The 25,521-nt window shown below is 39.3% G+C and overlaps 1 protein-coding gene across 4 annotated transcripts in view; it reads left to right on the top strand.

The window, feature by feature from the left end:
• The window catches only part of SLAIN1 (SLAIN motif family member 1), a 104,903-nt gene that overhangs the window by 39,729 nt on the left and 39,653 nt on the right, over window positions 1-25,521 (top strand). For 2 of the 4 annotated variants that reach the window (XR_007903342.1, XM_051780476.1), the window contains exons 6-7: window positions 4,258-4,422; window positions 6,361-6,658. Coding sequence is in view for 2 of the 4 variants with exons in the window: in XM_051780476.1 (XP_051636436.1) it covers window positions 4,258-4,422; window positions 6,361-6,658 (463 nt within the window). In the remaining 2 variants the exon portion in view is untranslated. Of the gene's footprint in view, window positions 1-4,257; window positions 4,423-6,360; window positions 6,659-10,657; window positions 11,759-12,005; window positions 12,634-25,521 lie in introns of those variants that run through there. The other 2 variants (XR_007903341.1, XM_051780475.1) reach the window with 2 other exon arrangements.

Here is a 25,521-nt window from a genome sequence, read left to right as displayed (position 1 = left end):
TTAAGCCCTCCTTACAAGGAGAGCCTCATTGGCTGAGGTATCTTGGCAGATAGAAGATGATACTTATCAAGAACTGCTACAGAAGTCCCCATCTGGCAGCCCACCAAGAGTGCACCTCTTCTGGGGCAGATTTGCTCCGAGGGCAAGGTTTGTTTGCGTGCTGCATGGACATTAATCTGCAGCTGGTGATAGTATTAGGTCAGGGAAGGGGAAAAAAAAGAAGCAGTGGAATGGAGACAGCCACCAGCAGTGCTGGGATCAGAAGACAGAAGGCAGGTGCTGCCTGTTCTGGTCTCCTGCCAGGAAGAAGCTGGGCCACTGATCCCAATCTGACTTCAGAGAAGAGATAGCATCAGGAGAAGAGCTTCCTGGAAAAAGTCAGAACTGAAGCAGCTGAGTAAGAGGCCAACTGCTGTCTTCACTGTAATTTTGTGGAATGTTTTACAAAATAAGGGACACTTCTGCCTCCTTTTCAACCTGTTTCTCAGCAGTAGTGAATATGATCTGTGCTGGGGGGTGGCCTTTTCATGCACATTTTCCGTTGAGGGCAGACAATCCTGTATTTCACAATTCCCAGTTTTTCTTGTGCTGTAGACAGTGGGCTAATTCAGCATGGATGGATATGGGAAAAAGTGTAAACATGCAGTAGATGATTTTGGTGTTTCATTCTACTGCAGATATGTGAAACAAGGGCAGTGTATGCCCCCTAAAGAATGCTCGCGAAATAACAAGCACATGTGTATATGCACCAATTATTATGAGAAGGTGATAGTAACCAGGAATGAGTTATTAACTCCCCTTGCATGACTTACTCTTGAATTTTTTTCACACTTCAAATATTTCGGCAATACGGTGTCTGTTGGTCATGCTATTATATCTCAAAGAAGGCTGGGAAAGGTGAAGATGCCATCTGTGATGCTTTATGTGGCTTCATACTGCTTAAGAATCATTTTTGTTTCGGCCTTAATCATAGTTGAGACTCATTAATGGGTCACAGTAACTGTGGATGCTGTAGAACCACAGAATCATTTAGGTTGGAAAAGATGTCTGAGATTATCAAGTCCAGCCTTCGCCTGATCACCACCTTGTCAACTAGAACATGGCACTAAGTACCACTTCCAGTTGTTTCCTGAACCAGGTGTAGGCCCTTTGGAGTCCCTAATCCCTAGTGTTATTATCCACATCTTCCTAACAGAACAAGCTTCAAGGAACTGATCCTTTTTTTTAGGTTTGCCACTGAACCAGATAAGTGCAGAAGAGGTAGCAGAAACTGTAGCAAATTTCAGCATTCAACATAAACAGGACTACTTGAGCAAATTATTTCTCACCTGAGAATACATCTCAACTCTACTCCTTCACTTCTCCTTTCTGTTAATTTTCTCATCAGTCTCAGGAGAGCAAAGAGGTCTGGAAAGGAAGCATTTACTACTGGCAGCTTGGAAAAATATTTTTGTTTTCTTATATATTTCCAGCAAGCTTATACCTAGTCACATCTCTGTGGCCTGAAATAATATTTAAATCACATAACTCCTACCTTCTGCTTCCATATATTAAGCTCACAAGTGCCAGCATTTCATTTACAAATAAAACGTCTGTAAGACTATTTCCACAGTTCTTAGGAGGGGAGCAGGTGACAGAACAAACTTCAAGAAAGAGATGAAAGAAGATGCATCATCCAAGGAGATGAAAGCTGCAAAATGCCATCAAGGCGAACGTTTCTGGGTTTTCCCCAAACACAAAACTGACCTGCTATTTTCATTGCTTTTCAGGGCCATTTATCTCAGCAGACACAAGGACCCATCAAAGAAGTAATGCAGCTGATTGATGGATGAGAATTTGCAGGTGCAGCAGGAATCTGCTGCCTGAGGACTGAATGAATCAGCAGCAGAGCAGACTGCTGGAACAAGAAGGGACTAATGGAGAGGAGGCAAAAGACGTGGCCACTCATGGCATGGAGGAAATCCAGGCTACTTTTGTACCTATTTATCTGCTGTTGTAGCTGCATCCACTGGACAGATGAAGGCGCAGGTTGTGCCTGGGGTGGCTAATGCAGTCCCTGAGTCGAAGAGCATGTAGAGTCTTAAGAACTTCTACTATACAACATGATACTAGAAAAGCTGTTTTATGCGGTGCCATCTTCCCTACCACCATCCAGCTGCTCAAACATTTTTGCCAAGTTCTGTAGTGTTGACCAAGGATTTCAGGACCTAGGACTTTAAAGGGTAGGCTAGAATTAATAGTAGGTACAGACATCCCATATTCATGAATTTTCTGCCACTCTGGGCCAAGGATTGCATCACAGGAGGACAGTTCCCTTTTCAGTTTGCAAGATCCATGAGTATTTTGGAAAAAAGAGACATGCAGTAGCTGTGTGGATGCCATTGTTTGCATCTCCAGGACAGTTTTGGAAGCCTGATAACTTTTATCATTGTTTCATCAGTGATATTAATACTTACCACCTGACTGAACCACAGTGGTAATCATTTTGCTAATGTTCATTGCAATGCCGTTGACAGTTTCAGTCTGCCAGTGTCAGTAATTAGTCACTAAAGTACAACTCTAACTCTTTGATAAAGGATTACCCTTTAAGTGGTTCTTTATTAGGATTTGGCCAGGGATTCAGATCTTGCATTTCCTTTTTCTGCTGGAGATGATGTAGCCTTGCTGTGACACAGTTTGCTGGAGTTACACAGGCATCACATATGTTGAAGTTACTGTTAGTGACTCCTGATAACCTGCATAGATAGAACTGTACTGTCACTTCGTATTACTTTTCACTTGTTAGCAGCTTTAAGGATTAGAGAAGCTCATGACGGTGCTAAATAGGTTATGTATTTATGTGGACTGAGCAACAGAGATTTCTGAATAAATCTGTTTTTTCTGTGGACTGAACTTGCACTGCGTCAGCTAGGAGGTCGACCCATACCAGCAGTTCCAAGCAGTGTCATGTATTGTTCGTATGCATAAAACCAAAACATCAATCTGGAAATGCCCTGCTTACTGTTGGAGAGAGCAGTTGTAGCTGCCTCTTACAAGACAAGCATACCCCTGCTTTCTGCTGCAGTGTAAGAACTGAGGACAAACATCTGCCAGGCACTGCAACCTACGTCAGGAACAGGAGCTGGTGGCCTCTATGCTGACCACGGTACCAGGAAAGACATAGCCACCTCAGCAGGGCATACCACTGCTCCTCAGCCTGGCCAACAGGCAAACCTTTGGTGGAGTGTTAATGATAGTTTAATAAACGACCCATTATTTCCCCACAGCGGTTATTTACTGAAGTCTGTCATGTCACAGGAGGCAATTCAGACCAGGTCATTCAGTCTGTGCCTTCCTGCCCCTGCCAGTCTCTTCCAATTATACAGAACTGAATCATCTCCTTTTGGCCCAGCAGCAGAAGAGACCGAAAGAGCTTTACCTCATTACCTGATGCTGTTGTGGTTGGGAAGTCTTGAAATGTCAGACTTGGTTTCAGCTTCTCTCTCTCCACATCAGTTAGTGTGAGTGGAGTTGCAGATGTCTTCTGACCTCTTAAGACACTTGCCTTAGCTGTTGAACCTGCCCCAGAAACATTTGGGACATTTGCAGCTTTCTTTTTGTGGAAGGCCCTACAGACCTATTCTGAAAATGCTCACCAAATCAGTACCACAAGTGAGGTAGGAGGGAGAAGCATGAGATTTGAAAATTCTGATGTCAACCCAGTGCTCCAGGCAACTGAACAGCATCAAGACTTCATAGGTTTTGCACATGGCCACCTGCAGAAACTTAACATGCTAATAAGGTTAGGTTCTGAATAGAATTTTTTAGCATTTCATTGGCACCTGAAAGCAAGACTTTAGTCACTTAGGATGGATTCATCTCACCAGTCTTTAAACATCCAGAGTGTAAATTCCTGTGTCTGACAGTCACTGCAGCCTTGCTTTTGTATTCTCTGCGAAGAAACGCATCTGACCTACTTTACACATCTGTGTGAAACTTATCCTTATTATGACATTTTATTGTTTAAATCCTTGCAATTCTGCAAATGTACTGCTTCTTGGTGTCTTTAAAATTACTCGTGAATAATCGTGGTGTAAAAATAGTCAGTAGCATTTTAGACCGTCAGTAGCATTTTCATATTACTCCTGCAGAACAAAACCTCTCTTTGTTTTGAAGTAATTTGTTATAATTTTGGTTTTCTACAGAAATTACTTGGAGGCTGCTTGTGTTTGTTGGAAATTCTGACCCGACTGTGGATGTTGTCTTCTTTTGCTTCAGATAAACTTCGAAGAAGCATGCCTAACCTCACTCGGATGCCAAGTACCCCCACCATTAACAGTAATGCTGGCTTTGCTGGTTCTCCCGTCACTGTGAGGAACAGTCAGAGCTTTGACTCCAATTTACATGGAGCGAGTAATGGGATTTCAAGGATGCAGTCAAGTAGTAAGTACCTGTGTTTTTAGGCTGCATGCAAGGAATTGATGAAGTGGTAAAATACACATCTCAGTCACTGATCCTTTGTTCTGTGAAAAAATTAAAAGCAAACTGTTCTTTTTGCACCAGATTTTAATATAACTCAGGATTTCAAAATTTCTGTTGTTGAAAGCAAATTTTGCCAGTCTTGTTATTGAGCATTTCTTCACCTTTATTTTTCGTTGCCCAGTCATCTTGTGCCAGCTTCAAAACTGAAATTTTGATAATAAGTAGTAGTAGTATTGTAGAAGCACCAATAATCCAATTAATTCATGTAAGTTTACATTTTTAGTTTTGGTGCTACAATTAAAAATGGCTTCTCTTGATACTGTATGCAATGTTGGGTTTACAGTCCACTATATAAATACTATCTTAAAATACATGACCTCTCCTCTACTGAACTTGAACCACTTTCTTCCAAGCAAATGTAGTAAACATTGTATCCTTGAGTATAATATACTTGTTGAGTGGGGAAATTAAAATGACTGTAATTGGTTTAATTTAGGTGTCTTCTTGATGGGGGAAATGAAAGGATTATTGATCTAGTGGATGCTGAATTATTAATGTAGAACGTGAACAAAATCGATCAAGATCCAAACCCATCTTTTTTAGCACAGTGCTTGAGGTACTCTGAGAGGAAATGGAAAAAGTGTATTTCATTGGACGTAGGCAGAAGAAAGGATTTAACCTATGCCTTCCATGTCCCGTGAGACTTTGGAGGGAGAAGTTGGAAAAAACTTCAGGTGTTTTCTTTCAAATTTGAGCAGAATTTACAAATGTCTTCAAAACTTTTTAATTACATCTTTTCTGGAAAATATTCTTGACTGATGGATTTATTTTGTTGTATTTTTTTTCCTGTATTTTTTTCCTGTTTGAATAGGAGAATGGAAGTAGTTCAGGTTCCCACATGAATTTGCATGGTATTGCATTGAGAGTTTGATTTTATTTAATATTTTAGAAATCTCTATTTCTCTGTGTATTTATGCTCTTATATATCTGTGTGTATATAAAATGTAATTTTTCTGAAGTAATTTTTTTTAAAAAAATACATTTCTAATAAGTGGCTGCACTGGGGTATTTAAGGAGCTGTTATGATCAGAGTTCCTTGACAATATGTTGCCAATATAGTTTAAATGAATCACAGCCCTGAAATTTCTGCTGATTTGAATTTAAATGATTTTAAGATGCCCTTTTTCAAAGACTTGAAAACTGATTGCTCTAGACACGCTGTGTTAGTTTTTGTGCTTCAGGCTTTTGACAGTTTGCTTTTGATACATGGACTCTGAAACTGATGCATGTCAAATGTACACCAGAGGGCAGAATTGGATAGAAAAATCTATATATAAAGCTTCTGGAACTCAGAGCATTGATTTAAAATGATAGTTTACATAACATCAGCCTTGGAATGTGCTGCTACATTCAAGACCTTTTTATAGCCTTTTTATTGTTTTTATACAGAAAGCTCAGACTTCTCTGATATTTCATAATGCTTGAATGTGGTTCTTGCAAGATGTAGTTCTTGCAAGCCACCTTCCAAAAATTGAAATGATCTAACAGTAATTAATTAATTTATACCTTTAGCAGTTTCTCCTGTTTGAAGTTCTGATTGTGTAGATGGATTTAGTGTGCTTATAACAGCTAATGAAACCCCTTTGAGGAGAGAAAGAAGGATGAATTTGAGCCAGTATTTTTGCTCAGTATGGGGGTGGAACACAGTATTTTAGTTCAGTGCAGAGTTACTGGATGCAGCATTGGATCCAAGGGGGTTTTGAGCAGTTTGTAGTCAGTAAGTAAATGGTACAGTGATGTGTTTATCCCTATTCCAATCTATCTAGAAACGAACGTTACTACTTGGCCTTATTTGTTGCATAGTGACCTTCTTACTTCCTTTTCTATCACTTTTTGCAGTTCCATCACCAGGACAGCTTCAGCACCGAGTTCACAGTGTGGGACATTTTCCAGTGTCTGTCAGACAGCCTCTCAAAGCTACTGCCTACGTAAGCCCAACCGTACAAGGTAGTAGTAGCAGTAGCAATAGCAGTCTTCCAGTGTCCAGCAACTCGCAGTTATATTCTAACACTGGGATCCCAATGCCAAACAAGACTGCCAATCAAGGGCTTGTGGGGCGCAGTGCTCTTCCAAGACCATCGCTGGCCGTCAATGGGAGTGGCATTCCCAGAAGTAAAATTGCACAGCCAGTTCGAAGGTAAGAGTTAAACAGGCCTCTGTCCCTGTGGGGATGGCTTAGGCTGAAATTGTGGGATTTTGTTTTCTTCCTGCACATGAAGCTCTAAAACATAAGAGTTTCTGTCTACCAGTGGGGAGTCACTGAATGGGCAAAGGTTTCTTGCCAGAAATAGTGAGGGACAGTGCTTGCTGGTAGCCCTTAGTAAACTATGATAATTGATATTGTGCAATCGTATATAAATAAGAATGGATTACCACCCATCAATAAGAAATCAAACCAAACAGAAACCTCATATCATGAACATATGTGACTTACCTTCTTCCAGACATGTGCCAACTGCTATTTCAGTGTCAGAGAATGAGCAAATCTTAGAGTACTCAAATAGAAAGAATTGCATCCTTGTTGTTGTAAATGGCAGTAGACTGTAAAAATATGAGTTGTGACATTACACATTGTGAGGAGGGAAATATCCTGGATAGTACAGTCTTGGGTTGAACCACCATCTTTTCCATTCTATCTGGGAGACAATAGGCAAACAGGGAATCCTGGAGTATCACATACTTGCAATGAGCCGTACTGTTAAGCAAATGCATTTTTGCATTTTTCCAAGAGAATTTAATCTCCAAATGAATTATTTTTAAATCAAGCAATAAAATAAGCTTGAGGAAGGAGACTATGTTTTAATCACCTGTCATGGTGATTAAACCATGACATCACCTTATCACAGCTGGGAGTTAAACTCTAGCTGCATGTTCTGTAATTAATAGGTGATGAAGTTTCTCAAAGAAAACCTCTGTCAACTTGTGTTAACTCTTCCAACGGTTTCTTCCCATTGCACACATCCCTCCTCTTGTGAGGGCCTGCTGTGTGACCACCTCGTTTTCTGTTGGATGAACTGTCACTGTTTAGCTCTCATCATTTTTATACTTTTCACTACATACTAGCTATATCCAGAATAAGCTCAATTGTTCACATTCTCTCTTTGGTTGAGTTACTTGGGGGTTACACTGATGTGACTGACAGCAGATTTTGACCAACTGCAGTGAAACTTTGATAAAGAGCTGTCAGGTTTCTTCTTTGATGAAGACTGTACCATGAGATTTCTATTATAACCTCCTTTGCTCTCAGCTGGAACTTTCTCAGTTAGAGTTCTTTATAGTAGAGGGTTTTCTTTCCTTTTTTCTTCTTTCTTTCCTCAACTTCATGTTCTTCTGGAGAGCTCTTAAATCTTTCATAGTAACATGTGAGAAAGTCCCTTGCTCTTTTGTAACTTTTCAGACAATATTAAAGAAAAACAAAATTAAGACGTTTCAGTGGGAGAGTGAGACACTGTACTCTCAACACTTGTTTTTATTAGAAGCTGATTCAAATCAGTAAGAAAGCTATTTATAGTCCAAAAAGTCTGGGCTCTTGTCTTCTTTCCTTCAAATGTACCTTAACAGCAGCATATGTTGCCATAGAGCCAAAACAGTGATCCTTGAAGATGGATGGTCTTTGCACTGTGGGAATGACAAGTTTATAGGACTCAAAAAGCACAGGTAGATTGGAGCTCAGCATACAGTTCTTTAATACCCTCATTTAATTTCATTGATGCATGTGGAAAAAATACAGGTGGTTTAAGTTCATGTGGACTTTCCTTGGAGGGCATTCAGCCATCAGGCAGATTTTCTCCCTGTTGGTTTTTATCTCTGTTGTCATTTCTAAGGAATGATATTTCTGATTATCAGTTCAAGACTCTAAGCTTCTTTCAGAATTAAACAGTGTTTTTAGTCATGACTTGGTTAAAAGTAGAACAAGTCTTTTGAGTTTTTTGAATAAATCAGATGTTCAGGGAGAAGTGCACATTCAGAGCACATTTGTGTCTTTGTACCTATGGCCAGACTGTTAAGTAGCTATGTTACTGGTATTCTAGATTCTTAAAACAGAATACAGATTATATATAGAGAGAGAGAGGGAGACATTATATATATAGACACATTATATAGGGGTTACATTAGGGAACTTCAGTATTTACTGCATAGAATCAAACAAAGGATGAGGGAGTGCTTTTAATAATTTGTAAAATAAAATTATAACAGCCAAGATAATTAACTTGGCCAAAAAAATCTTCTCCTTGCCATCAGAGATTCATGCACCCACAAGTAGTGTAAAGAAATTGTGATGGTAACATCCATCTCTTAGCCTTACAAGTAAGGCAGCAGCTTTTTTTTCCTTCCTGTTAAAGTGGATCCACACAACCCTCAGCCTTTTCCAGCTCCATGCCTGGGGCTTCTTGCAGACCCCTACCTTCCAGTTCCCCACTTTCTAACCTTCTGCAGTGTGAGGCAGCGGAGGCAGCTTCTCACAGGGTAAGGTGAGCTGGGACCTGAGTGGGACAGCTAAGGCTGCCCCACAGTGCCCAAGCAAAAGCAGCGTTGGTGGTGACCAGGGTCAACCGACAGGCCCAGTATCCAGACGAGTCAACAGATGAGACAGGGTCCACCTAAAGGTAGGAAGTCAATCAGCAGCTCAGGGTCTGGATCATGCCAGATACCAAGCACAGGCATGGAAGGAGTGTAAGCACACTTGTAGAGCCAAAGCTAGCTTGTTCCTGCTGCCTTGCACTGGAGTCAGTCACTGCAATCCAGCTGGTGATGGAAAAGTAAAAATGGACTACAGACCCCCCAAAACTGTTGTCTCAAAGCACATGACATCATACTGACACCTTGTGCTTGTTTAAAATGGTTTTCAGTGCTGGCACATTTTCTTGTCCAGTGCCCTGTAGCAGAGATTCATCTCTGGATACATGGAAGTATTCTTACAGCTGACAGCTGTTTTGAATTGGAAAAGAAAAGGCAGCAGTTGCAGAAAACAGCAGAGGCAGTTCTGTGTCTCAAGTTAACTGGATTTATATCAAAGATAAGTGATGCTGCCACAAAGTGGAGCTACATAAAAGCAGCTTGGCTGAATCTTAAGTGTAACTAACTGTTTTTACTTAAGTGCAGTGTTTTTGCCACTAAAAAAGCACTTATAGCAGAGAGGCAAGAAGCTACTCTACTGACTGCCTGCCTGCCTTACAACATACCTTACAACATACCTCTGCCTTTTTAATGCCAAAAGCATCTGGAAGGGAGAGGAGGCATCAGTAGCTTATAGCAAAAGCAGAGTAATGTGAAAACAAGGCACAGATTTGGTTTTGTGAGAAATAGTTTCACAGAGTTGAGATACATTATTTTCAGCTAATTCTGGTTGTGGCAAATTAGAGGTAGAGCCTGCCTTGTCATCAGTGAGTTGGATCAAATCAGATGGTTGTTTTTCCTTTTTTTAGTCTTATTTGAAATAGTTGCCTCAGTAGTACCTAGAGGGTTTGGAAGATGGTCAGCAAGCATTTTGTAACTCCTCATTGATGAATGAGAGATGCAACCCAGGTGTGAGGGTGGGGACCCAGAGGACAGTGAGTTCCCTGCAGGAATGGTAGTGCTGGAGCTGGTGGCTCTCTTGACTGTGGCTGTGGGATGGAAACCCATCATTATGTGTCTTGGATAAGAGGGTCCGGAGCAGAACTTGGTAGAGTTGTTCAACTGATAAAATTCTTTAGTGCCCGCATAGTGTTTTTATAAAGTCCTGGTTTTTCATGAGCATGCTGAGCACAACAACTTTTAGGAGAGAGTTTTCCATTAGATGTCTGCTGCCCATAGTGACAAAAATAAGTTTTTATTGTCTTTAGCCCTGAAAAAACAAATCTTCCCATTAAGAGGCATCTCATGCATGATTACAATTTTTCTCCTAATTCCTTTTTACAAATCTTTTATGCTCTTAAGACCATTAACAGTGATGGGGTCTTATTGAAAGTGACCTTGATTTCACCATAGATCTTTACATGTGCATTAACATGTAATCAGACATACACCAGTGATGTCTCTGAGCAAGCCCCAAAGCCAGTGTCGCTGCAGAAGTAAATGATGTTTGTTACCTTGATCTTTCACATGAAATATGACTTGTTTTGTCATTTTTTTTCCTATCATTTGGTTAATACAGTTTTCTTCAGCCTCCAAAGCCACTTTCATCACTCAGCACAATACGGGATGGGAACTGGAGAGATGGCTGCTATTGATGAAGGATGCCCATCAACAGTGGAAAACAAATAATGCAGATTTCATTACCCAGCTGGCTGGGTAACAATGATTTGTAAAAGGAGGGTCGTACAGTATTATGTCCCCCAGGATCTTAATATGTAACCATCTACAATGTAATGTCATTTTTAAAAATGAACATCTTATCAAATACTAATTGTTGCACTTAATCAGTTACCTGAACAGCTGCATTGTTATCAGATTAACAATGGCAGCACTGGCATTTGGAACTGAAGAAAGTACTAAATGTGTGCAAAGTACAAAAATATTTCCTTGGAAGGAACTGGGAGATTATGCTTTTGGGCAGCTTTGCCATACTGAAGTTCTGAGATAATTTATTCAGTGTAAAGGCATCATGCATTTTATTTTGAATTTGGGGGTACTTATGTATGTGCTTGAATTTTTTTTTAGTGTTTCCAGTACATTTTATTTTCTATACTTAAGTTCATTTTAACTTGCCTGAACCTTGAACAACAGAGAGATAATTTAACTTTTCTGTGCCATAAATAATATTTTTTGGGCAATGTACTTTTTTAGCGCTAGGAACATATCTTACAAAATCTTACCATTGGCAATACAAAGCAGTATATTTATGTTGCAGAAGCACAAAAGAAAGGTAGCATTCACTGGAAATTGTCATCCGGCTGGGTCAGCATGGTTTTGTTGGTCCTTCGCCATTTGTTCAATTTTTAATTTATTGTCATAGTGTTTTGTATTTAAAATGGCCCCATATGTCACATTGCATTTACAAAGATACAGTGATCTCTAAAACTACAGTTGATTTTCAGTACTTTATTACAAAGAATAAAATTGTAATGTTTTATTAACAGTTGCTTATGGAAAGTGAGTTTTAATGTGAATAAATCCTTTTGATAGACCTTTTACAAAATTCAATTGCACTAATCAATGCTTTCTTACAATGGCATATGACTTAATATTTGATTACAACTGTGTATACTGCTGTTTTGGAATGTTTCAGGAAATAAAGAATCTATTTCGGCAATAATGCTCTTCTTGAGTATGCAATGTAAACATTGTCAGAATTTAGCAACTGTCATCTACTTAGCTCCTGAAGTTTTTACTTACTTTTTATCAAGATTATGCTGGACTTTTTGCAAATAGTAACTGAGTAATCTGAAAAACTCTTTTTTTTTTTTCAATTATGTTATGTAGCCATGGTATGCCTAGAAAACAAATGTGTATTATTTTCAAATCAATCTTATCTTAAGGGTTTTTTTCAATTTAATATTTAGATTCTGCAAGTGCAATTGTGACTTGCAATGAGAAACAGAGATTGTGTACCAGGTGAATCTATTACTATGGCTCTGAATTTGCTCGAGGACCTGCTTTTCTTAAAAGGACAAGGTGAAATAAAAAGCAAAGGGGAAGTGTTCGGTGGTGAGTATTACACTGAGAAGTGATGTATGGTAGTGCGGTAGAACCCCTGTTCAGCATAACGTTGTTCAGCAGAGATAAAGAGTTAATTTTTCATACTGTAGTTCTTTTAATCCAGTTAAAATCTTCCCCCCCCCCCAAAAAAAAAAAAGGCAGAACTGTTGAAAAGGGTATCAAGAAGTATTCCAAAGAAGAAATTATCTCTGCAGAGGTAAGTATTTAAGCAGAACTATGCCAAACTTATCATATTCATTACAAGCTTTAATTGGAAGAAATTACTGATGGTTAAAGCAGTCAGTCATTTGTGGACAATCTCTGTTGTCTTGAATGGTTTGTCTCACAGACTGACTGTGGTAGGGTTCAGAGCCAGCTTGGGGGTGCTTTGCATTTTGCCTCTGAGGAGGAGGTCTGTAGAACCTCCTGAATTAATAAGCTCTCCCGGCTTCTGGTGCTAGGGATTTAACATGATCTTCATAAAAGGTGGATGAAGACCAGTGGCAGTGATTAGCTTCTTCTCATTGCCAGCAGCCCTGGTCTGAACTGTCTCTTCACTCTGTTTGCTCCTGCCAGGATTTTATTGCTGTTCCTCCTTTATCTGGAACACCACAGCACTACGTTATTCTCAATTTTTGAAATAGGTAGCAGCTGTTGGAGGTAATACCGAGTTGTACACAGGAGGGCAGTATATACTTTGAAAATATTTTCTTTCGGTAGCTAAAGGTCTTCTCTTTTCCAGGCTCTTGGTTTGAAGCCGGTGCATATGTTTTTTTTTCCAGTGTTGTCTGTGTGTGATGGATGCCATGTTAAAGGAAGGTGCTCAAATGTGATTTGCATTTTTAAATTTCACACTACAGCATGTGTCATGAACTGGAGAGTCAAGCATCTTGGATATTATGAGCTCTCTGAGAAGATGCAGTTGTTTTGCTTTTTTAGTTATCCCGTTCCCTTCAATACATCATGTCAGGATTTGGTAACCTTATAGCTTTGCTATTTTAAGTGTTTTTGTCAAGTGTCTGTCACATGCCATCAGACTTTAGGAGGAAACCCAAGGTATGAGCAGCTTGATCTAAGAGTCGACAGAATCACACTTGTTTCAGCTGTGGGCTGTGGTACTGCTGCTGTTTGCCTCCTTACGAGGCTCTTTCTCTGATACGCTACCACCTAAAGCAGGACAACAGTTAAATTGCCAGTGTTGTCATCTTCTGCTTTTGAGCCCACTAATGAATGCTGCTTCATCATTTTTTTTATTGGTGATTTTTGCTATACTTAAATTGCAAGTCATTGGAGACACGGACTCCTGTCTTTTTCCTTTGTGTTTTTACAGCATGAAGCCTGGTAGGATCTCAGACCCATTATTACAATGCCTGTATAATAACACACATACTAAAAATTAGCATTTTTATACAGAAAAACACTACTTAAATATCCACTATGAATGATTGGTGAGGTTTCCTAATTAAAAAGAATCGGAGCAGTAACACACTCTCTTGGAAGCGGATCTGTGGTGTTTAATGCTCAGGCATGACTTACTTATTCAGAAATTCTGGTTAAAAAAAGAAATGACTAAAGCAAGATCACTTTCTCTGTCACCATTGAGGTGAAAAGGGTATATTCTGACTAGTCTAGTTTAATTTTCTTCTTCCCATTTGACCAGCCTGTCTGCTCAGCCATCTTTTCCCCCTCATCTATACTTCTATAGATTCACGCCTTTCTTGTAACCTCTCTCAGTGATTACACATGCTCGTTTGGCTTGTGCAGTTCTTGACCATCCACCTGCAGATCCCACCCAGCTATTCTTCTGCTCACTCATCAGCCTGGGGAGCAGGTCTTCAGTGCATCTTTTGTCTCCATCATTGAGACTTACAGCTGTTACCTTGCCAGGTAAGAAGTTATACTTAATCCAAATTAATGTCAGTGGAGTAGGGGACCCCTGCTCTCAGATCTGACCAAGCTGCCCATTAGTTTCAAGGGCAGTTCAAGGGATTGGCTTTGACCTAAAGAGGCCCAGGAGATTATCTTTCTACATGTACAGTTCAACAATACTTTATATAAAGCATCTCATGGAAGGAAGGAAGGGAGTGATTAGATAGGTTTATTCTTGAAACCTCATTCCCCTTTTGTATAAGCCATAATCATTTAAATGACTTCAGTGTTACAAATCCCTTATCCATGAACAAACAAAAAAGAGTCTTTTGGTGCCCAAATGCTGATTTTGGTATAATCATAGATTGATGTCACTATGTCTTTCCTGTGGTGGGGACCCAAAGCTGGATGCAGTACTCCAGGTGGGCTCTCACCGTAGCAGAGTAGAGGGGCAGAATCCCTTCCCTTGACCTGCTGACCACACTGCTCGTGATGCAGCCCAGGATACAATTGGCTTTCTGGGCTGCAAGTGCGCTTTACTGGATCGTATCCAGCCTCTCACCCACTAGCACCCCCGTGTCCGTCTCGTCAGGGCTGCTATCAATCTGTTCATTCTCCAGCCTGTATTGATACCAGTGGTTGCCTGAGCCCAGGTGCAGCACCTTGCACTTGTTAAAACTCGTGAGATTCCCATGGGCCCACTTCTTGAGCTTGTCCAGGTCCCTCTAGATGACATCATGTCCTTCAGGTGTGTCAACTGCACCACTCAGCTTGGTGTCATCTGCAAATTTGCTGAGGGTCTACTCAATCCTTTCATCTGTATCATTAATGAAGATATTAAATTACACTGGTCCCAGTACAGATAATGGCATCCTGGCTTGTATCAGAAATAGTATGGCCAACAGGACTAGGGAAGTGATTGTTCCCATGTGGCACTGGTGAGGCCACACCTTGAATTCTCGGTTCAGTTTTGGGCCTCTCTCTACTAGAAGGACATTTTGGTGCTGGAGAGTGTCCAGAGAAGGGCAGTGAAGCCAGTGAAGGGTCTGGAGCACAAGTTTTACAAGGACCAGCTGAGGGAGCTTGGGTTGTTTAGCCTGGAGAAGAAGAGTCTCAGGGGTGAGCTTATTGCTCTCTACAATTACCTGAAGGGAAGTTGTAGTGAGGTGGGGTCAGCCTCTTGTCCCAGGCAACGAGCAACAGGACAAGAGGAGATGGCCTCCAGCTGCACCAGAGGAGGTTCAGGTTGGACATCAGGAATAATTTTTTTACAGGCATTGGAATGGTCTGCCTATGGAGGTAGTGGAGTCACCATCCATGGAAGTGTTCACAAAATGGATGTGATGCTTAGTGCTATGGTTTAGTTGGCATGGTGGTGGTAGGTCAGAAGTTGGATTCGATGAGCTTGGAGGTCTTTTCCAACCTTCATGATTCTATGATTGCATGATTCTTACTACATTTCTTTAAAGAAGTACTAAGCACATTTCTTAATTCATACATTACATTGAGCAGGGTATGGAATGATGGGACACGTAGATACTTGTAAAAGCAACTGGTAGTCTTGTCTTCCACTGGTTCATGTGAACAATGGACAGATGTACAGAATTGGCTCTTGACATCTACATGTTAAGAAGTTTGGACGTTGAATGATAGTTGAACTTCAAACTTTTTGCAGAGAAATACTTCAAAAATTAATCTCTGTACTATCTGTCTTGACTTTTTAGAGGTGGAGAGAGGCTTGGTATCTAACACAGTCAAAATATGAGCACATTTCCCAGATGCAGCTGTCAAAATTTTATGAAACTACAGGTAGATAGACAGTAGATAATGTTCATAAACCATTAAATGAATCTTACTTGCAGAAAAATGTGACAAATACAAAAAATGAAGGTAACTGTTACTACCGTCAACTCTCTCATTAGGTATTTGCTGCTGCTCTGCTGAATTCAGGCCTCTTTGCAAAGAAGTTGAACATCTGAAACTGATTGAGCTGTGTAAGTTGTTCTTGTGGCTGGGCAGAAAAATCCCCTTGTGACTCCTAAGCACGGAGTAGATTTGGCCATGCAGTGTGGATCTGCAGTGCAGATCCATTGCTCTGCAGCAGCCCCATTGCTTTCCAAGAGCACAATACCTGCTGCACACCTGGTACCCAGATGCATGTTCATGGCTGTCCACTGCCCTCTGTGGAGGTACCAGAGAGCAGATGTTCTTTGCTTGCTAAGATGGAATGCTTAAAAGAGGCTACTTCCTGGGGCAGAGTCCCACTAGATGATACTCAAACATTATTTTTGTTCTGTGAGCACAGACAAAAGATAATATTTTGCCTTTTCATACACAGTCTTTCTGCTCTCTAGAGCTCTTTCTCTATCCCCATACATTTAGTATTGTATTTTTCTATTGTGACTACTTTTTCTAATTAGAAGAATGAATATAATATTTCTTCTTTGTTAAGAAAAAAAAATAAAATAATATTTCTTCTTTGTTTCTGTTCACTTCTTGCCCCTGAGATTTCTGTTGTTTCCCTGGAAAAATAAAATATTCCTTTGTCTTTGTGGCCAGACCTATAGAAAGAATGAGCCTGTGGCCAAATTCCCAAACTGAGCTCTAGTAATCCAGCCAACCTTCATACTTTGCAGTCTGCACACAGATGTTACTAAACAAGGTATATTAACTCTATCTGAGACTGAACTTTTGGATAATAGAAGCAGCAGAAAACATGATGTGGATGTCAACTATAATACAGCTAAACTGGAATTTTTTGCAATAATAGAAAAGAGAACATACTGGTATGTTTCTGTGACTTTGCTTTTCAACCCTTCCTGCAGGAGGTTATACTAACTTTTTGGATAGCCTTGATATGTGCTTTTTGCTATCTTCTTATGAATTTCATTGAGTCAGTACAAATGTGTTGAATTCATTTTAGCAAAATGTTTAGAAACTACTGACCTTTTTAAGAGACTTACACTGTTTCTAAAACTGAGGTATTCCAATGCCAGCACCAGGATATAATCCAGTTTCTTTACATAATGTTGCTAATACCCCATTCAGTTCCTTTAAAATGTAAATAGTTGAAATGAAAACTCAAGAACTCAGAAGAAAAGAACAATTTAGAAAAAGTGATTTTTTTTAAGCCAAAGAAAATGTGTTTTGATTTAATCCATGTTTTTCTGGGCAGTCCCTGACTGCACTAAATTATGCAGCTCTGATTATGTATACATGTTCAATGGAAAGAATTGTTCTATATATGAGAGAAGGAAAAAAGCAACAGATAAAATAGAGTGTTGCTCTTCACTCGATCTGAATTCACATTAGACAACCTACTTCTGCCTACAAAAAAGGAATACTTAGCACCTGATCTTTTCAACCAAAGTGAAACAGCATTGATTATATACAATGGGCTCATCCCACTTAATTTACAGATGCAGCTACTTGGGTGGGTGCAGATGGGCTCGAGTCCTTTTAAGTATGCTCTCATCTGGTTGATATAAGTGAAGTCTGATCCAGAAGCTATGCTGAGTGTTATTGGAGCTTATCTTGCTTCTCAAGATACCTTATTACTTTGGCTAGTCTCATGCAGATGGAGATATGTGGTTGGGTGGGTTGGGTAGAAGGAGACCATGCATCTGCCTTACCTAGTTCAGTACTATCAGCCTGGTAGCTGATGGCTGATAACAGATGTGTGGCTTTGTTATCCAGTCCTGTGGTTTGTGAGTGAGCTGAGTGATGCTCTTTGATGAAGAGCCAAATATAGTTATGCACAGTCTGACAACATGGGCATCTTTTTCTGAAGCACTGAGTATTTTCAGCTCCCACTGCATCTAGCTCAAATTGTAAGACTTTTAGCACCTTTGAAATTAGACTCTGGGAAAAATTTGTCTTCCTGATACTGTCTTACCAAGGTCCCATTTAAAGTGATGTTTCATTACTGTCAACATCTTGAAGTCTATTCAAAAAGCAGTTTATACAATGGCATTGAGTGAAAACGGATTGGAATAAAATTCTCTGTCTGGGCATGGATATTTTGTTTTTTTGTGGAATTCCAAACTCACTGCACAGAACATTCTGTTAAAACTAGTGGTTTAAATTGTTTTGCATTGTCGATGATACATTTTCCAAAGAAAACAGGAAGAAATGTTCTATTTGTTTGACAAGCTATTCCAGATCATTTTCCCTGACACCCAGTCGCCTTATACAGAATTGAGTGTAAATGCCAGTATTGATTGAAAAGTCTCAGGTATTCAAAAAAATCCAAGTTAACTTTATAGTATAGAGTAGCAAAAACGACACTCAGGGCATTTGTGTTATGGAGGACTCCATCGTGGAAAACCTTAGCATCATTTCCAAGAGTAGGCTTATTGCCTCCATATAGACTAAACCAACAGTTTGCTCAAGAAATTCATGTCCTACTTCAAAATATAAATTACAGGTGCTTCTTGGGTTCACATAAGCACAAGTATTTTTCTGAGAAAGAGATGGAGATGTGGAAACATTGGAGCATTTCAGTAGTGTTTTGGAACATAAACTACTAAAAAGAGCCTTGTTTACTTCTGCTTCATTTTGTAGCCTCACTTGATATCCTGTCTACTTTATATCCTCAGTGTGAAAAATATATGATAAGATGAAAGGCAGTTTACATAAAAGCAGGCCATCTTCTTGAGGAGAACTTACGTATATTCTTTTAATCCTTTGTGAAGCAGTAAACTGCAGTTTTGCCCTCTATTTCAAAACTTTTCCTTAGTTCCACAGAGCAGTTAAGTTTTTTGTGAAATAGTTTGCGGGTTTTTTCCCCTTTTCCTCCCCGAGAAAAAAAGATACGGGAAAAACTCCCACAGCATGTGTTAGCCTGCAGACAGAATCACAAAGCAGTAAAAATGAACGTGTTTTCTTAAAGCCTCAGTACTACCAGAAAACCTACCTGACTTGTCCACACTTGAGTAATGGGATTAAATGTTTTTGCTGTGGTAATGTCTGTGGGCTTGGAAGCAAATTGGACTTCATGGAATAAAGCCAAAAAGCCTTGTCCAAAGCAACTGGCAGTCTAGGTGAGGGGATTGCCTGAGCTATGTGCACGTTGTCATATGAACAAAGCTCTTCTAGCTACGAGAGAATTGCAGAGCTGATTCTGAGAGAGGAGCAGTCAGGACAGTAAACTGGAAATCAGAAAACCTGGATTGTTTTCTCCAAACGTTTTCTTTAGAGCTGGTCATTTTTATATTCTTTCATGGTTGAGTTTCTGCTTAAACAGTCCTTGCTTTAATGAACTTACCATATACTCCTAGAGCCTGGCATAACGGAGTTATTGTTTAGGTTTTATGGGAACTACAGTGAAGCAAATAACTTCTGATTCTGTTGAACAGAGGTAACTATTTAGCAATGAAGAAAAGCAGTGGAATAGTAGAACTTCATAATTCAGATTTGAAAATAAATTTCTGTACAGATATGTGCTGTGTAAATGGGATTACTTTGTGTTGTCAATGCATTTAGTCAGTGAGCAAAGGCTTGGTGAAAGTTTAGGTATCCATAAAGAAATAACTATGTATGGCTTCTTAAGTTTTGGGTTTTTTTCTGTATCCTGATGAAAGTTTTGTACCTTTGTGTCATGCAACACAATAAGAGTAACACAAGTGAAAGTAAAGGGGAAAAAGAGAATCAGAAATAAAGCTTGTTGAAGGAAATAGTACTCATTTGAAGACAAGGAGACTTCTATAAGAGGTACTGAACTGTAACATGCAGCAACAGTCAAAAAGCCACAACTGTGAGCCAGTTTATTGTCCCTATGCTGTTTCCTTTGAGCTGTAAACAGAGAGGTAGATTAGAAGATATCCAGAGACACTAAATGCACTATAAGTGGTCTATATAGCTCATCCTTATCTCACACATACTGATTCTTATCCTGAAGAACAGTTGACTTTTCTGGGATGTTAGACAAGATCACAGAATCACAGAATATTCTGAGTTGGAAGGGACCCACAAGGATAATCGATTGAGTGCCAACTCTTAAGTGAATAACCCATACAGGGATCGAACTCACAACCTTGGCATTGTTAGCACCATGCTGTTAACCAACTGAGCTAATCTCAACTGATACAGGTATGACCTGAATTCAGGTAGTAGAAAATGTTAGCTTAAAATGAAAAATTAGTGTCCTTTAGCATCCACTCATATATGTGCCCTCTGCTAATCCAGCCATGAAAATTGAGGGAAGGAGAGAGAATGGTAGAAAACTGGGACAGTTGTGGTTCATCTGTATTTATTATTATATTACATTATATTATGGTTGTTCACAAGTGTAATAGTGAGCCAGAGCATCTGGGCTAGAGCACTTGATGATCTGATGGTATATGTTGATTATGCATGCACTTTCCTTTGCAATCCAAACACTTGGGTATTTTTGTGTATTACAATAGCTGTGAACAAAAATACCATCCTGTTTTCTGATATTCAGGGCAGTGTTACTGCAGAATTGGGCCTGTTGTTCAGCTGTTGGGTACATGGCATTGATCAGGAGATAAAACTGGATCAAATCAGGAACAAGTCCCTGCCTTGAAGAGCTTAAGAGTCTGAAAAGCAAGTTAAAAACCAGCATAATACTGAACAAAACAAACTGTGTGTACTTTTATAGAGCAGTTCAAATATGTATTTGAAAAGGAAAGGTCTCTGGCAACTTTTTTTGGCATCCTCCTTTATTAGATTTACTCAGGAGCTGGTCTTGAAGTATTAGTTCTGAGACCAAGGACTCTGAGCCAGCCACCACACAATTGTTGTCATCCGTGAGCTGATACTGACCCCTTAAAGGGGAAGAAAAAGCAGTAGTGATAGCATCTATGGTGACTTGAAAAACAGCAGGGGAAAAGGAATATGATGATATTATTTGATGTTTTAAAATCTTGTGACACTCTTCTTTTTCCTAGCATGTGAGCTTCTGTCCTGCCTGGGCTCTTAACTGCTTCTAAGCAGTTCCAACCAGGAAGCTTCTGTTCTTCATCTAGATTTGCATTAGTAGAGACTGAATGAGCAGAGATTAAGTCTAAACCTGGTGAAAACCTCTAGAAGAAAAACTCTTCGTGAAGGAGTGTAGGGGTGGATCTGATTGTGGAAGTGAGTGCCTGCATGGTAAAAAATGTGATGTCTACCTTTGGCATTCTCATCCTCCTAGTTGGTAATCCAAAATACTAAGTAAAGTAAGGAAGCATCCTAATTGCTAAGGGAGAGAGAAACACCTCAGAGGAATGCTTCCATTAGGGCTAGCTAATAAAAAATGCTAATTAAAGCCTTCCCTTTTCCTTGACTGTAGGTGCTTGAATTAAGTCTTCAACAGAGATGACTCTGCTCACTTGGGATTCACAACCACAAATCCTCTAATGAGGTTAGACACCCACATATGTTCTTTGAAGTGATGTTTACGCTTCTAATTAAAAAGAGGCCATGAGCCAATCCCTGACCTCAAAGCCAAATGAGACAAACTGCCTCATGGCTGCACAGCTGAGAGGTGGCTTCCTGTGGAACTAAATTTATCTTGGAGAGAGTTATGAAAGGGGGTGTGAACTAACATTTAAATGTTGCGGATGATTTGTGAGCTTGCTGCTTAACCCAAATTCTGTCTTATTTAGCAGTAAAGATGTGCCTTGCAAGACCTGGACAGAACTACCAGCCTAAAAGATAGCCTCCAAAATAACAACTTCTATGCAGCTATCAATGGTTCCAGTGCTTCTTGAAAAAGTAATAGACCAGGTTTCTAGGTCCCAAAGGAGTGCCACTGTCATGAAGTTCCCTCCACCTCTCCAATTAAACTGGACAGAAACTACAGGGAACTTCAGGCCAGAGAGAGAGAATAGCTGGTGCATAGCTTTGAATGCAAGTGGTTAAGGGAAAGGAAACACTGTGTTGGTTTGGTTTGATTGGTTGTTTTTCTCTTGCAACTATTTCTGTGTTTTAGATGAAACAGTTCTTAAATGCAGGAATTGCCATGTTTAAATGCCTACAGTCCTCTTATTGGCTCTATTTCTAAAAAAATAAACTTGGAAAAAGTCACCAAATATGCTATTGTAAAGCAGTCATGACAAATGTAGGTACAAAATGTGTACAAAATGTAGATGCAGGCTGTGTATATTGTCACCGAAAGGATCATGTTCAACAGGAGAATCTGAAATGCATCTGTTGTAAGAGTCTTTTTGACTGCTACTTCCCTGGAGGAGGCTGCAGCTGTTAGATGTACTCAGCATAGCAAACCTTTATGCAGATGGTAGTAACTAGCATCAGCAGATAGAACCTGTGGTTTCTGCTTGGATTTTTTTTTTTTTTTACCGAGCATATCTTACAAGAGTTATTATTTCAAAATGTAACAAGAAGAGGGAAATTGGAGGGAAAAATCATGGTCTTGAATCTTACTATTAATTGCCTCGATTTTAAGGCATATGCCAAACAAACACGTTCCTTTCTATTGCTCTGCAGATGAAAACTGGAATGTAATAGCCAAGGGCAAATAACAACCATCCACAAATATTTTGCAAATTCTTTAAGGGAGTACCTCTTTAAAAAGGTTATGCTCAGTTTTCAGAGGCTTTCAGTGTGCATAAGTTTTGAAACATTTCCAGAAAAAAAAACTACTGCAGTTTCTGTGTCCTGGAAGAAATCAGGGACCATTTTACTACCTGAAATGATGCAGAGTCACTGCTGAATCCAGATCAGGCCTCATGCAATCGAGCTGTTACTGACCACTGCTTTGTCATCTAGCATAATCCCAGTTCACTCTTAACATAGCCATTATGTCACTCTTAACAAAGCTCTACTTTGTATAGCCAAAATACCAGCTAAATGTTTCAACAGCCAAAAGAATTAGGAAAATGAAAAGCTTTTTCCTTCTTTTCTCCATGGTTCTGACACCACCATGGCACTGATAGGACATCATGAAACTTTATTTCTGAAAAGTAGAAGTTTCACAAGTAGAAGGAAATGGAATTAAAGTTGCAACTCAAAATGGTATGTGGTGCAATATAATTCTAGGGAGTTCCCATTAAAATTAAATAAATAGAAACTGTATCTATATTGCACACCATCCTAGAGCCTCTGGTGTCTGGGGTATCTTTCATAACTTGATTGGTCTCTTCCTTTCTGGGCAGGACTTTACATACTGCGCATCACTGGAGTCACTATTGATAGAAAAGGCTCTCTGCCCAGTGAAGTCTTCTGATTCAACTGATAGAATTCAATGTGGCTTTAAGCTTATTTAAAGCTGTACTACTCTATTTTTTTTTTCATTTGACTTGGCTTGCTTTGCTTTTATGATTCCTTGTTGATTTAAATTTTTCCTGTTTTCTACAAGTTTACCCTCTTTTCTCACCATTGACCCTTGTGTTTAGCTGAATCTCCAGGAAGTTATCTAGTCATGATTTGGAGTGCTCAGGAGAGAGAAAGATATAAAAATTCTTCCTTGGTAAAGTTTTCTTTTGCTATTAGTTCTCCTCACTGGAAAAAAAATGTACCATCATTTTATCATTTAGGAAAAATAGTTCAGGGAATTTTATGTCCTGTGTTAGTAATAAAGACAAGTTAATACAAATCCTCAGATTTACCAAAAAAGGTAGGAGGAAAACTTTGGAAATTAACTATAAAATGCCAGTAACTAGAAAGATGAAGAACATGGATGTCCAGCTCAATACATTTGATAGATTTTTTTAGTGGTAAGAACTGGCAAACTAGGAGTATCATGAGTTGCTCTGAGTTTGTCATATGGCATGTCCTAACATCATCAAACATTCTTTGCAGTATTAAACTTCCGTAGTTCAAACCATTTTATCAAACACACACAAAATTGATTTGCCAGTAACAAGGGGAACTACCCTAAGGGTATGTTTTTGAACATTTATTCAAGATTTATTTTGAGTGCTGTTTCAGCTTTCATTCTTAGATATTGGCAGAAACATTATTGCTTTTGCTGCAGATGAGCAAGGCTCTTTAACTGCTCCAGATGCCAGAGAAATGGAACACTATGAAAATACAGTTGCAAAAATAGTTTAGAGAGTTTGTACTCTGTGAAATGTGCATTAAATAGATATTGTTTCACTACACGCAGGGGACATGAAGTTCTGTTTTGAAGCCTCAGAAACAGCCGTATCTATTTGATTGTTTTAATAACTGCAGCTGGAAAATGACTGAGAAAGCTCTTAAACAACACTGGTATTGCTCCTGTTCAGGAAAGTATGAAAATAGGTGCCTAACATTAATTGCAATGTAAATTTAATAAACAAGCCCTTAATTGCAAACTCTGTATGGGCTGTTCTGAATCTGAAAAGCCAAAGTGCTCATGTATTAATTTCCAGTCCTCAAATGTTTTAAATTAAAATTATGCTTCTTAAAAACTATGGCCCATATATTTTACTGAGGTACATCTAGTTAGTTCAGCAGACTTCAATGAAGCTGCCATTCTGAGGATTTCATTCTGTGTATCTTAGTGGTCCTAAAATAAAATTTCATTTTCTGAGATGGAATCGGGCCTCTGCATTAAGATAGCTCTTTTTTCCATGTTTTTCAGTCTCAAAGAATTGAATACTCATGCTGTGAGAAAGCCTCAGTGTACTTTATTAGCAGTGATTAGTTAAGCTTTTTAGCAGCCATTCAAGGGAAAACAGTGGTAGTTCTTACCCTTTTACAAAAGAGGTCGAAGGTACAGATGGTAATGTCTAAGGCTTATGCTAGTCATATGACTTTAGGGTCTGTGCCAAGTGCTCTGCCTTCTGGAAAAGCTGTGTCCACATCAGAGATCGTCATCAAACAGTTGTACAGTGTCTCTCTGTGAGCCTAAATCAAAAACCTACGCTCAAGAAATATTCAGTCGTCTCTAGTATGTGTGCTGTATTAGTGTATGGCTCTTTCAGCACTAAAAATAATTGTAGAACATTTTCCTAGCAGTCCCAATTTTTCTTATGCAAATATCGGTTTGCTTAATCACATGCTGGCTTCATTTTGAGCTATGAAAATGAATTTTGGAGTGGAAGTGCTGCAACAGTGTATATAACTTCATAATGGAAACAAGGTAGCTTCTGAATATGTAGAACCTCTGTTGTTTTGCTTCTTGTTGTACAAAGTTCTGCTTTGCACAGTATATGTTGCTAGTTACATGGTGGGGAGAAAATACATCACTGCGTGTGTACAGTGCAGCACAGCTGGGTCTGTTTGCTCCTTGTTACTCTTACTGAATGCAAAAAAAAAACCTAAATGGGGACATTTGTGAATGTCCAGAATACTGGAATATCTTCCCCCTTCCCTGTAGGAAAAATAAGCGTATCAAAAGATACATTCTAAAACCATTTTAAAATCCAGAACTGGAAAAAAACCTCTTTTTCTTTTGTTGAATGACAAAAACTTGCTTGAACTTACCTTCCCCCCCCCTCCCCGCCCTTTGTGAGCTATAGAAGTTAGCTTTCAAAATCATTATAGAAAATACAGGAAAAAAGACCCCATCTTGGATGGGGTTTTGAGCTACCTGGTCTAGTGGAAGGTCTCCCTGCCCAT

Source organism: Manacus candei, unplaced genomic scaffold, assembly GCF_025592945.1.
Source record: "Manacus candei isolate 608988 ecotype Guabito, Panama unplaced genomic scaffold, ASM2559294v1 h1tg000014l, whole genome shotgun sequence".
Taxonomy (NCBI): Eukaryota; Metazoa; Chordata; class Aves; order Passeriformes; family Pipridae; genus Manacus; species Manacus candei.
This window is presented reverse-complemented; position numbering and strand designations above follow the sequence as displayed.